This window comes from Doryrhamphus excisus, chromosome 11 (assembly GCF_030265055.1).
Source record: "Doryrhamphus excisus isolate RoL2022-K1 chromosome 11, RoL_Dexc_1.0, whole genome shotgun sequence".
NCBI lineage: Eukaryota > Metazoa > Chordata > Actinopteri > Syngnathiformes > Syngnathidae > Doryrhamphus > Doryrhamphus excisus.
In genome coordinates this window covers 8,338,415-8,351,821 of record NC_080476.1, presented here as the reverse complement: position 1 = coordinate 8,351,821, position 13,407 = coordinate 8,338,415, and the positions used below count along the sequence as shown (strand labels likewise).

The 13,407-nt window shown below is 39.3% G+C and overlaps 1 protein-coding gene across 1 annotated transcript in view; it reads right to left on the bottom strand.

Annotated features, from left to right (window-relative positions):
• nrg2a (neuregulin 2a) overlaps nt 1–13,407 on the bottom strand; it is a 99,444-nt gene that overhangs the window by 11,433 nt on the left and 74,604 nt on the right. The window contains exon 5 of the mRNA XM_058087116.1: nt 4,652–4,772. Within this exon, the coding sequence (XP_057943099.1) occupies nt 4,652–4,772 (121 nt within the window). The remainder of the gene's footprint in view (nt 1–4,651; nt 4,773–13,407) is intronic.

The following is a 13,407-nucleotide window of genomic DNA, read 5'->3' as shown; positions in this document are numbered from 1 at the left end:
GTTCAGCCACCATTAAATTACATGGATGGAACTTCCTGTAGAAGTCTGTGAAAAACACAACAAGTTCTATGCTAACATGCTATCTTTGTGTAATATGTCTTATTTTCTACCCTATTAAAATGAGTAATATCGATGTCCGAGGTGACTATAGGGGTGTTACCTCATGTGCAAAGGGCTCTAATAATGTTTAAAAAAACTTATTTAAAAGGTCGTATACAGGTTTTCTATGTTCTAACTGTAAAAATATTCCAATTCATACTTAGTGGAAATTCACTTATCACTGTCGGGTCTGTAAGGAATGAACCGTGATAAATGAGGGATTACTGTATAGGTTAAAAAAAAAAATATTAAAAAGTAAATAAAAATGCATAAAATATTAACTGAAGTCAACTTTATGAGTTTATAATAAGTACATACAAATCATATTTTAAAAATAGTTCAAATGCAGTTATTCAAAAAGCACATGAGCTCACACACAGCTCATGTGACTGCAGAAAGAACATAAAAAAAAAAAAGAAATTACTGCCAGAAGTTGAAACATTTGTCATCTGTGAAATCAATGAGTGAACAAATGTGTGGTATTGACATTTTGTTCCCTTGGACACAAAAAGAAAAATTGTGGATGTGGAAGAAACCTGAACTCCTTTTTCAGCGACATGAGCACAATAAATTAGATCCTGACGTGATAGGATGTGACAGAGATATAAGTACTAGCTCAAGAGGTTAAATGGGGATGTTTCCATGTTGGGTATAAATAACAGCCAATCGCACATCATCACAACAACAAACAACAGCATCTTTGGGAGAATACCATTGGGAAAAGAAGAAGAATGATATACTAAAAAGAATTCATGAATGGAATATGCCACTCCATTGAAAATATGACCTCCTTGCCAAAATATATTCCCCTCTATCCTGGGAAGTGATCATTGCAGTGCTTCAGAGGTGATCTCAATCAATCAATTGAAAGCCTGTGCAGCAAAATATGATGTGAAGTAATAATGCATTTTCCTCCCTGGGTATCTGTTCCATGCTTAAAAGTTGTGTTATAAGATAAATCCTAAAACGCTGCCATGCTAAATCTTTCCCGATGTATATCAATCCCAATGTGGAGTTTTCTGACATTCATGCTTACCATTATGTCTGTATGTTTGGACCACGGAGCAGTATTTCCTCATTAAAGTGCTGTTAGGATGAACGGTTGCTCTTTTAGGAGCACAAGGATTCACAACAAGGCCACCAGTCCGACAAAAAGGTCACTGGCTGGCGATTTACTGGTTTCACAAAAACGCCTCCCGGGAGAACGGTTAACGGTGAACATTTAATTATTCACCCGGACTGATGAGATGATGGAAACTTGGCATGACACAAGTCAGCTAGAAGGATATAATCTAATAAAAATCAATGTGGTGCAGCTGTGTATAATATTGTCACGCTTTTATAGTAATGGTCGTTGTCAGACATTTAGTCTTTGGACTAAAATAAACACACCTAAATCAATCTGTGTGAGGCCCTATGTTTCAAAATATACAAAACCAGCGGACTCAAGCTAATGGATGTGGAAGATCAGATAAAATGTCACAGTGTTTATGTATACACTCACCAACCACAACATTAGGGTACACCTGCATCATCCAATCACATCCTTTTTCTATACCTGGAGGGAATTATATCTATTATAGCAATAATGGTATTCTTTTAATACACTGTCATTTGCTATACAATGCATCCTAATTATTCATTCATTTTATACCGCTTATCCTCACAAGGGTCACGGGGGTGCTGGAGCCTACCCCAGCTGTCTTCGGGCAAGAGGCGGGGTGCACCCTGGACTGATCGCCAGCCAATCAGGGGCACATATAGACAAACAACCATTCACACTCACATTCATACCTATGGACAATTTGGAGTCAGCAATTAACCTAGCATGTTTTTGCAATGTGGGAGGAAACCGGAATACCCGGAGAAAACCCACGCATTCACGGGGAGAACATGCAAACTCCACACAGAGATGGCCGAAGGTGGAATCGAACTCAGGTCTCAGAGCTCCTAACCACTCATTCTATTAACATGTATCTATTAACATGCTAATTTCTAAACAAATCTTTTTGGCTGATGGACAGATTTTTGATGACTTTGCATTGCAATTATCTCAAAATTCATATCATAACATCTGCTATTACTGTTATGTCACATTTTTGGGCCACATGTATATTATTGTCTCAATAATTTGTCTATATGTGCCCTGTGATTGGCTGGTGACCAGTCCAGAGGGTTCCCCCACCTCTCGCCTGAAGACAGCTGGGATAGGCTCCAGCAACCCCAGTGAGGAGGTTCCACGTTCTATTCCATTTTGTTCCGCTTATCCGGGTTTGGATAGTGGGGGCAACAGTCTCAGTAGGGAAGTCTAGACTTCCTGGTCCCCGGCCACCTTCTCCAGTTCCTCCAGTTTCACTGGGAGGATACAAAGGCTTTCCCAGGCCAGCGAGTCCGAGGTCTGCCCCAGGGCTGGGCATGCTCAGAACACCTCACAAGGGAGGCCAGCTCATTGATCAACAACTCAACCTACAATCAACATGCATTGTTCCTTAAATGCTGCACAGTCTTATTCACTTTTCATTAAATAGTCAGTATAGTTACTCCAGACCCCATTCACTGTGCAATATCTGATCAACCATATGTGCAATATTAAGGGCTCTAAATGCAATATACTAAGTTCTATGTGAAGTATTTCCACAATGCCTCTTGTCAGATCTCAGTGTATAGACTGGTCATATACGTATCTCATCTCGTTTCATATTATCTACATACTGTATTGTATATAACTCTGGGAAAAACTGTTGATTTTGTTAATACTTGGGTTGTTTATATTGTTTATTTTTCTATATTGTGTATTTTGTACTGCTTAACTGACTCTGTACTCTTGCTGCTGTGCAATACAAATTTCCCCACTGAGGGACGAATAAAGGCATATCTTAATCTTAATCTCTTAAATATAAGACATTTGAGGCAGAATTTATGCAATTTGGGTCGCTTTTTGTCATTAAGGGGTGATGGTGGCTCCTGCAGCAAAGCAGTACTCTAGACCCCGCATATAAGACGACACACCCTTTTCTTTCAGGGAGAAAATTCCTGTATATTGTGTCAATACTGCATAATACAAACCCTCATGAGATTGTGAGTACAAATACCTTAATGATACAAGGCTAAAGTCCAATTTGAAATTCATTGACTTGGGTGGAAACAACCAAAACAATGCCTGTTGGCTGATCATGTCTTAACCTTTGCTCCGCTTCCAAAAATGAGAGTGAATGAGTCGGGGACAAACACAGGGGCAAGCTGTCTGCACCACTTGTTTAGCCGGTGAGTAATACCTACTGATGCCTGGCCTATATTGAATGAGATGGCAGTGGGGACAACAAATCCCCCGCGGGCCTTCACTGCATTATCCAAGTCTTCTGGAGCCATGCCCCGGGGCTGTGAGTGAATTAGCTACAACAATTGAGTTATTGCTGCCTCCAATTTGTACATAGCGTATTGAACGGCTGTTACGGCCATATCCGCATTGCTCGCTGAGCCGTCTTCTTTTGTTTGGGGGGGGGTTGGGGGGCTGAGGCTGCACCAGTGTTGCTGCTTGTACATCACACTGGACAAAGTAGTCGTGATATAGTGGCTTTGAAGCCTGATATTTAACAGCCATGACAAGACGGTTTGTGTTGGAACTATAATAATAGAAGTTTTATGCGCTGGAACAGATTATTTCTATAGTGATACATTGAATGGATTCTGAATTAAGAGTGGAACCTCGTACGTAGAATGTCTCAAAAGATGGATATTAATTAATTTAACTACATTTTCTACTGTCAAAGTCATACACAATTTGAACCCAGTCAGCTCATTATAAATAATAATAATTACAATAATTAAGAATTAATTCTGGCTGAAGGGGGGTGCTTTTTGGGTCGTTTTGCAAATCTTATAATTCTATATAATATTGATCATATTATATAATATTTTATATAATTTTATAATTATTTATTCATTATTTTATTTGAAAAAACATACACATACATCTGTAAAAATTTCCACCGTATTATAGAAAACCTTCCATGTATGTCTCACGGCCGTGACTCTAACGCAAAGTAACATCTCTACATTAAATAAAAAACAAGTTGTTTTTATGATAATGTCAACTGGATCCTTCCCACTTTGGCGTGCGGGCCACGATCCCCTTGGCCAAGGACCTTCAATGTAAGCAATGACTCTATTTACCTCATTGGGGGCCCCTAATAGGCATAAATATTTGCTCCCTACTACAGCAGTGACTCATGACATTTTGAAAGGGCTTTTAATGTGCGGCCCTCCTATTGTACACTAAACGGGACTTAAAAGGATGAGCACGCCAACGCCTCGCTCCATTATGAGCACTGGAATACACAACAGGTGGGCAGTTAGGCAGCGTTTTCCTCTGATGGGTTTCTGCTGCTGAAAGAAAGAACAACAGGAATCAAGTGCTCTCAAAAATCAAAACAAAAACACGAGGATAAAACCCATTCGTGTCATGGGAGTTTTGCCGGTAGACAGGAAAACCAGGTAAAGAAGTCAAAAAGACATACATATCCAAATATGGCCCCAAAAGTAGATTACTTACTTGCAGGAAAGCCGGTTTATACCATGTATGAAGTAACAGTCGCCGCCATTCACACAGAAGGCCTTCTCTGTGTCATTGCATCTTCTGGCGTGGCCTGAGCCTGGAGATAGCGTTGTGGTTCCAGTAGGGAGAAAAACAGAAAAGAATTAGCACAATTATTATTATCATGATTATTATCATGATTATTATCACTTTGTAAAATGTATGAGATTTGAGGGAATAATATAAGACATATGACGTGTTGTAATGCTTTTATTAATTACTATATGCATGACCATTCCTTTTCTTGTTTTAATGCACTCTGTCACAGAAATTTAACTCAGAAACAATTAGCAAAATTACACAAAAAGTACAAAACCGCTGGTAAAGGCACGTGGAACACCGACAAATCAATTCCATGTTGGTAAGGATCTGGATAAAGGGTCTAAAACAGGAATTGTTTATTCCAACTGGAGTCACAAGGGCATCATAGGAACAGGGCGCCACCCACAATCATAATGGCAGCCATTAACTAACAAAAAGCCAGACCCAGGAAGACCCAGGACACGTTGGAAAGACTATGTCTCCTAAGTGGCCTGGGAACGCCTCAGACAAAGTAGCTGGGGAGAGGGAAGTCTGGGCTTCTGCTTAAACGGGTTTGAAACAGATTTCGAAAGCTGGACTACTACACGATGAAGAGGGCACCAACAGAAGAGAGACGGAGATGAGATCGCTTTAAATTTAGTGGGTGTGACTAAAAAAAAGTGATTATAGGGGTGCTATATCATGTCGAGAGAGCTCTAATAATGTTAAAATATGTATTTAGACGGTTGTAAACAGTTTTTCTGTGCTCTAAATAAGAAATCCTTCTCTGTGGATCAATTACCGCAGTAAACGAGGGATTACTGTATTATTTTGTCCTTAATAAAACATAAATCTGTTTGACAAAACTCCAAAAAGTCTTTTCATCGTCCCCGTTTGTCATGTCACATGCATGACTTGTATTTGATCATTTATCATTTCAGTAGAAGTGTACACATTTCCTTTACTTGCATGGCCCATGTGTATCCAGGAGGGCCATTACTGCAGCCCCCCCCCCAGTCCACGAGTGTAATTGTGTCTCTCAGCAGTGTTGACACTATCTGAAGAAGTTGTACGCGCAAAGATAAATATTTCCCTGACATGGCGTAGGAGTTGTTTATGCGCTGAGTCAGATCCTTGGAATGGCTCAAAATGTCATGTATTTGCACTTAATCCCCCCGGCTGAACAGATAGACTATGTTTGAGGTGAAGGCTGCTAATCAGGCCAAGAGCTGTGTGGTTTGGAGGGAAAATGGGGGGTGTGGTGGTGATGGCAGGATCAGGCTTGAGAGGCTCGTGGAAGGTTCTGACACATGACCACGACTGTTTACCTGCTGTCAGGTGCTGTTAGCACCGAAGAAGAGTGTGACAGTTTGTGTTGGTGGGATGTGGAGAATTTCCGACAGCGGGTTCTCTACGAGCACAATAAATCAAATTCAACAGCTGGGAAGTGTGTTTGGATTCTATTCAGTTGGACCGGTGATGTGTATTCTTTTACCATCACGATGAGATGTCATAAGATCGCATTTGTTACATGCTGTAAGACACATCAACTCTTTTCTCTTGCACTGCTTTCTCTAGAACTCATTCTGTCTAACTTGTACTGGTGGTTGAGTGGTTATTCAGCAAATGTACATCATAATCTATAGCAATATAAACGGTAGTAGCCCTATTGAAAAAGGTAGCAATCCAAGCTAAATGGACGCAGACTGAGCCACCTGCAGCGAGTGCTTGATTGTGCAAGAAATATCTTGTTAGTCTAGACAGAGGCACAGAAACCTTATTACATTACCTTAACATGCCAATACCACAAACACACTTTGCCATAGCGCCACAATAGCAACACTTCCTCATCATCCACCCACGACATTCACAGGGAGCAGGGTGCATTCACAAACAGCAGAATTCTCATCAGCAACATTACAACAGAAGCAGGTCCTTTTTTTTTTTTGCACATTGTACATTCATTAAAATGTGAAAAAAGTTAATTTGCTTCAAATGTTTAAATTCCAATTAATGTGCAATAAATATCAGGCATATTGTATTATGTGCAACTAATTATATGCATGTTATGATATGTAGCATACACTGCCCACTGTCCATATTCCATCCATTTTCTACCACTTGTCCTCACAAGGGTTGTCGGGGTATCCTGGAGCCTATCCCAGCTGTCTTTGGGCGATAGGCGGGGTACACCCTGGACTGGTCGCCGGCCAATCAAAATGCACATATAGACAAACAACTATTCACACTCACATTCACACCTATGGACAATTTGGACATGGTGTCCATATTCATTTATTGTAATATTAGCAATAGTACTATGCCTCTCAAGTTCTATACAATATTATATTTATTACCATTAAGACATTATTTTTCTATTCATAGAGTTCATTGATTCTATTCATTGATTTCTATGCTAAAGTTTGAAGTCAACATCAAAACTTAACATGCAGGGTCATAAACAACCACAATGTATCCCCATGGACATCTTCTAGATTTCCTCATGCCTTCCAGTATATACTGTATTATAAATGGATGAAAGCTGAGGAGGGGAATGGGGATGATGGTAAATTACAAAAATATCAACATTTCCAAAAATGTTGCAAGACACAAGCGATGCTAGCATAGTCAAGGTTTTTTTTTTTTGCATTCTGCTCCCCCCAAAATCTGTTATAAATGTCAAATTTTGACAATAATGTTCATATTGCTTGTACAGGAGGCCTTTAGTTTACGACTTTCAACACAGATAACAAAAGCAGCGGTGCAACCAGGAACCAATCATGTTTTTATTGTTGTATATTTCCCTTCTGTTTGGGCCTCCTGGCAGTAAGGAGATATTGGAATTGTCCTAATTCTCCCCCCTTTATACAGCATCTCTCGTCAATTGCACATACAGTATTATTGAAAAATGTAGTTAATCTGGTGGTCAATTGATTGGTATCGGAATTGACAGCATAAAACCCTTATTGTAGCATCCCTACTTATTAGTTAACTTTTTGCACTTCATTACATCTCCCAAGAAGCTGTGCGCCAAAGAAAAGGAAAGCCATCACCACGGAGAGTGAAAATGAACATGATAAAAACCTATTATATTAGAAACTCTTTCAGTCCAAGTGTATCATTATTGGGATAATTTAGTTATAATTTCCAATTTACACTAAAACCCGACATATCATAGTCGAGGAACAGAACCATAGGATAACCTGCACAAGAAATTAAATTTCACACTGCTGATAGGAGAATCAAAAAGAATGCAAAAAAAAAAAAAAAGAGATGCATAAAAAGCATGTAGTCCAGCAGCTACTAACGACTACCTCACTGCCACTCACAACTGACCTCTGACTGGAGCACTGGCTTGTAAAATGCCTCATAAAAAGATCAGACAGAGCAAGCAGAGAGAGAGAGAGAGACAGAGAGAGATGAACCTGAAAACATTGTAAAGCACTCTTAAGCTCAAAATAGAAAAGCTAAAAGATGCAAACACACAAAAAAAAAAAAAATGTTGAGGAATAAGTGACATGACATCCCATCGGGCGTCTCTATCCGAGCCATATGAGGGAGACAGTCTGGACTGAGAGACACACATCATCATCAACCTGGCTTACATGTGGTGTGGACCATGGGCGACAAAAAAAAAAAAAAAGCAGATGAGTTGGAAAAATCCCACACATGGAGACGGAGAAGATGTAAACTTCACACAGAAAAGGATCAAGGCCTGTATTTGAACCCTCGTCATGTTCTGCTGTCAAAACCTATTTGGCCTCATGTCAGACGGACCAAGTCTACTTCTACATCACTCTTCTTCGTCTTTAAATTAGTCAGACTTTTACAAAATTATTCATGTTAAAATGTTGGATATTTTCTGTTTAGTATTTTTTTGCAGTCAAAATAAGGTAATCACTGTATAATAAAACAAAAGTAAAAATACATATGCTTTTGGGGTGAACTGGTTTAGACCAGTGCTTCTCAAATAGTGGGGCGGGTCCCCCTGGGGGAGCGCGGTGAACTGTCAAGGGAGGGTGTGAAAGGCAGGGATGACTTTCAATATTAGTGCAGACCCACCAACATGTATGAATTTGTCTTTTGCTGATCATGTGCCCCTTTGTGCAAACAGGGTGGATCATGGCGCTCTACGCACGACGCGTGTTCTACGTATTGGGAGGGGCGGACCTGACTGTGCCAACAACTAACTCGCCCCATCTGTTGTGTTGTGTCTGCAGAAGCATGTTCCCGTGTCAACCTGGGAGAGTTAGTTACCGTAGTTACCAAGTCAAGGCGTAGCAATAAATAAATACATTTATGGCCAGTCCGCTGCTTTCTAACAGACATAATGGAGAGGGAACAAGATGTTTATAGAGTCGTACTATTACCCAATTGTGTATAATAACCACTGTATAATAAAACTAAAATAAAGTAACACCACTGATGGTGTTGGCAGAGCAATGCTGTCACCTAGTGGTGTTTGATAGGTACTGCTGTGAGTTTGGTAGTGTATTTCTGCTTAATTATTTATGTATATAATTCTTAATTAATTGATTGTAAATACTTTGTATATTGTAATGTTGGACACAAACTCCAAATTGTACAGCTTTGATCCTGTTATGTCACAATGACGCAGAAAAGCATACTAAACAACAAAAGAATGATTATTAATCAGCAGGCTGTTGCATCACATTGAGTAACAGCATCGACGTGTACTGAACATATTGTCTACTGGATGTCTTTTCCTGCTTGAACCCACCACATTTATGACAAGTGATGACACACTGAGAATTATGGGTAATATCATGAATGAACGCATCACTCATTGAGCTCCGCCTACCCTCCCCTTAAGCAAACTGGGCCGAGGGCAAATTAATCACATTCCCCTCGTCAACACTGAAAAGAATGACTTCCTGCCATGTTTGGATGATGACACGTTGGCATGCACATCAATAGAGGCTAATAAAACCTCTGCACAGTCTTGCAAAAACCTCAGGGTAGACTTTGTTTTGTTTTTTTTTTGTTTTTTTTTTCCCCCAAGCTTGTTTGGTGTTGCCACCCAGCAGAAACACTCAATAGGTGAAGAACCTGCCCCTTGTCCCTCAGATCATTTGCTTCAACATAAACGGCATGGCTGTCTTGAGGGGAAAATATATTTTGTAAAACTACAAACATTACATTTTCATGTAAATCCTGAATAGGAGGGCCATTAAGATGCTGCATTCATTGAGAAATTAAGGAGATCTTTATCCGAGTTCATGCACTGTAAGTGAAGAAACTGTACTGTAAGAAAATGCAATAATGAATAAATAAAAATAACCTCCTTTTCTATCCCCTTCTGCTCCGGTGTAACTGCTATAGATCCTTGTTAATAAATGTGAAACTCATTCATTCATTTTCTACTGCTTTTCCTCACAAGGGTTGCGGGGGGTGCTGGAGCCTATCCCAGCTGTCTTCGGGCGAGAGGCGGGGTACACCCTGGACTGGTCGCCAGCCAATCACAGGGCACATATAGACAAACAACCATTCACACTCACATTCATACCTATGGACAATTTTGGAGTCGCCAATTAACCTAGCATGTTTTTGGAATGTAGGAGGAAACCAGAGTACCCGGAGAAAACCCACGCATGCACGGAGAGAACATGCAAACTCATGCATGCAGCCTCCCAATCATTATTAAAGTAAAAAAAAAACATAACTTTGTCTTATGTGTCTGTCAGGCATCTTCAAAAGGTGAGGAATTTTACTTTATTTTAGTTTTATTATACAGTGGTGAACCTCTCTTCACAGAAATGTGAAGGTTCCGCTATATGCATCAACAACACCATCAGTCAACACAACATAAGTAAATGTTAGCATGTAACTTCTACAAGGTTAGGTGACCTTCGGTGTGCTGTGTCTATAGTATATGACCTCCAAAATCGCTCAGACCTTGTACCAATACATTCACAGCATCGGTTCACCCTTAGATACGAAGCATTTCTGTGTAAACATAATGGAACATGTTCAATGGCAGCATTATCTGTATCAGACAGGAATATTTCTCAGTGGCACAACAAACAATATTAAACAACATTAGACCTTTGTCTTCCAGCAAATAACTTCCATGTTCCAAGCCTGAAATGCTCTTATGATGCATCCTGTATTGCAGCAGTAGATATCAATAAGATCTTAAACCAAGACAAATGACTCTTTTTACTGCATAATGTCCAAAATAAATTGAAGAATTAAAGAAAACATATGGGCTACAAAAATAAAGCTGTCCCAAACCTAAGAAACCAGTTTCCTTATCACAACAATTTTGTAAAATCACTGAAAAGCTATTTGATAACAGGTTGAACAAATTTATGAATGATATGCATCGCTCACGAACAGCCAATATGTATACCGAGCTAACAGTTCAACTTTTGTGACACTAATCACAATAACAAAGGAAATTACCAACGCTATAGACCAGTATTATTTGTAGGATTTGACAAAAGCTTATGATATAATTAATCAGAATGCAAACCTAGAAACGTATAGAATCAGAGGATTAGTTCTGAACTGCTACTGAGCAAATATTAAAGGAAACCTATTATGCTTTTTCCTCTTTTCTGACCTATAAATGTAGTTAGAATGTTGTATTCTCGTGTTAAACGATGCCAAAGTTTCAGATAATGAAGTTTGTGCATTTGAAAGGGAGCCCTAACAGAAGTTTGGGATGGCTCAAAACAATCGGTTTCCGAGGGTGTTGTAAAACTGGAGGTTTGTGATGTCACACATAGGCGGACTTCCTTATATGGGCGTGCACTGTAGGCCAGATACGCTCACTGCCCTCCTCCAAGCTCTGCTTCTGTGTTATACGTTGTTAGCAATGGCTCCCAGGAAGTGTTTCTTGAGTTGTAAGGGGAAGCTACATTTGTTTACAAGTCCTAAGGCACAAGTGGTTGGAGTTCCTCATTACCTACCTCTTCTCTGTAACTGCATTTCACACTGGACTGTTTAGTGAACATGACAAAATTCAGAAGATCTAGAAAGCTTTCTGTGAGGGTTATCGTGAGTAGCTGCTCTATAGGAGCCCACAACTTAATACAAAGGGCAGAAAAATTAGCATAATAGGTCCCCTTCAACCAATAAGTGAAGCTCTGGAATATACGTACATCTGCAAACTTAAATATATCTGGCGTACCCCAGGGGTCAATACTGGGACCAAAACTGTTCAACCTACACTGTGATGACATCTTTATTTGAATGCGTCTTCTGAGTGTCTTATATATATTTGAGTTCATGTAGCCATTTTTATGCTTGGAAATTCCTAATTTAGGCCCAAATTATGTGAAACTTGCTTAAATATGAATATTTATGAATTTTCTTTTTATCTTACCAAACGTCATCATCATCTCCACATCATGTCTTTTGGTACACTTGTCCTTTAATACAACTATTTGATATTTTTTTAAAGGTGTACATAGTTTGATGCAATTTTTAACAAGTGTCATCTTCTTACAAACGACCTGATCTACCTATGAATATTTATGCAAAAAATCACGATTTCATTCACGAAATTCACGAATTCACTGCATGGTAAAAGTCCATAGTCTGATGTCTCATTTCACTCTCTTGTGTCCTCTGATTACCGTACTGACCCGAATTTCAGATGACCTTCCTTTTCAAGATACATATTTTTTAGAACATAATGTGTCTTTAAAAATGTTGAATCTCAGTAATAAAAAAATGTTAAACATCAACATTATACTAAATCTGACATCAAAAACTACTTTATTACATTGAATGTCCTGCAGCTCTCCAGGTAACTGGTGTGTGGCGGAGTGACAGGAAGAAAAGCTGTCATTTACTGTACTTGAGGAAAAGTTGTTTGGCCCCACCTGCTGGATTATATGTGTCATTTTTCAGACCCCTGAATACAGGACGGTTTCTGTTATTCCAAATGTTTTCTTGGGACAAACATGTGTCGTGCCCCCATTATAATTGGGTCAATATGGTCATTTCTTTCAGCTGCATCACAGAGAGAAACAACATCACATTTTGATATTTTGATCATTGTATGTAAATAATTCTTCCCTGGTGTTTGATTCGCAGAAGTAATCTCTCCCTCGAGCTCATTTTTCAACAACAAACTTAGCAAAGTTGACATAGAGTTCACATTCCCTTTGAGGACTAACTAGTGTTTATGCCAACTGCTCTACATGTTTACTTTAAAGTAGAATTAATGACAAGGCCTAAAAACTTTTATTTCACGGTTAGATATAAATACAACTACAACCAACAAGAAGGTTTGTTTTTTAAACAGTGGCTCAATTACATAACCTTAAAAATAAATGTATCCATAGTTATTTCCTTATAAAGGTTTCTATGTTGACGGTGACAGTGAGGAAACTTGGTTCGCCGCCAGCTTTCCTTATACACTTATGTTACACGATGTACCGTATGCTCTCTGGCAAGTTGCTCAGTGTTTCCATGTCATTGGGCTTATCATTGCGGTCACATTGTGGTCAAGTGATGGTGAAGTGTGCACATAAAGAGTAATAATATGAGTCACTTAGCTTCGGTAATGAATTGTTTCATCTGAGCTATAGAGAGGCTCTCGTGAACAGACGCAGACAGTTGCTAGAATACAAGTGATCCATCCGCGTCCTTGCCGTGTCGAGCAGCTGTTTGCCTGATCCTTTGCACGTGTCCAAAAAAAAAAAGTACATGTCGTGTTG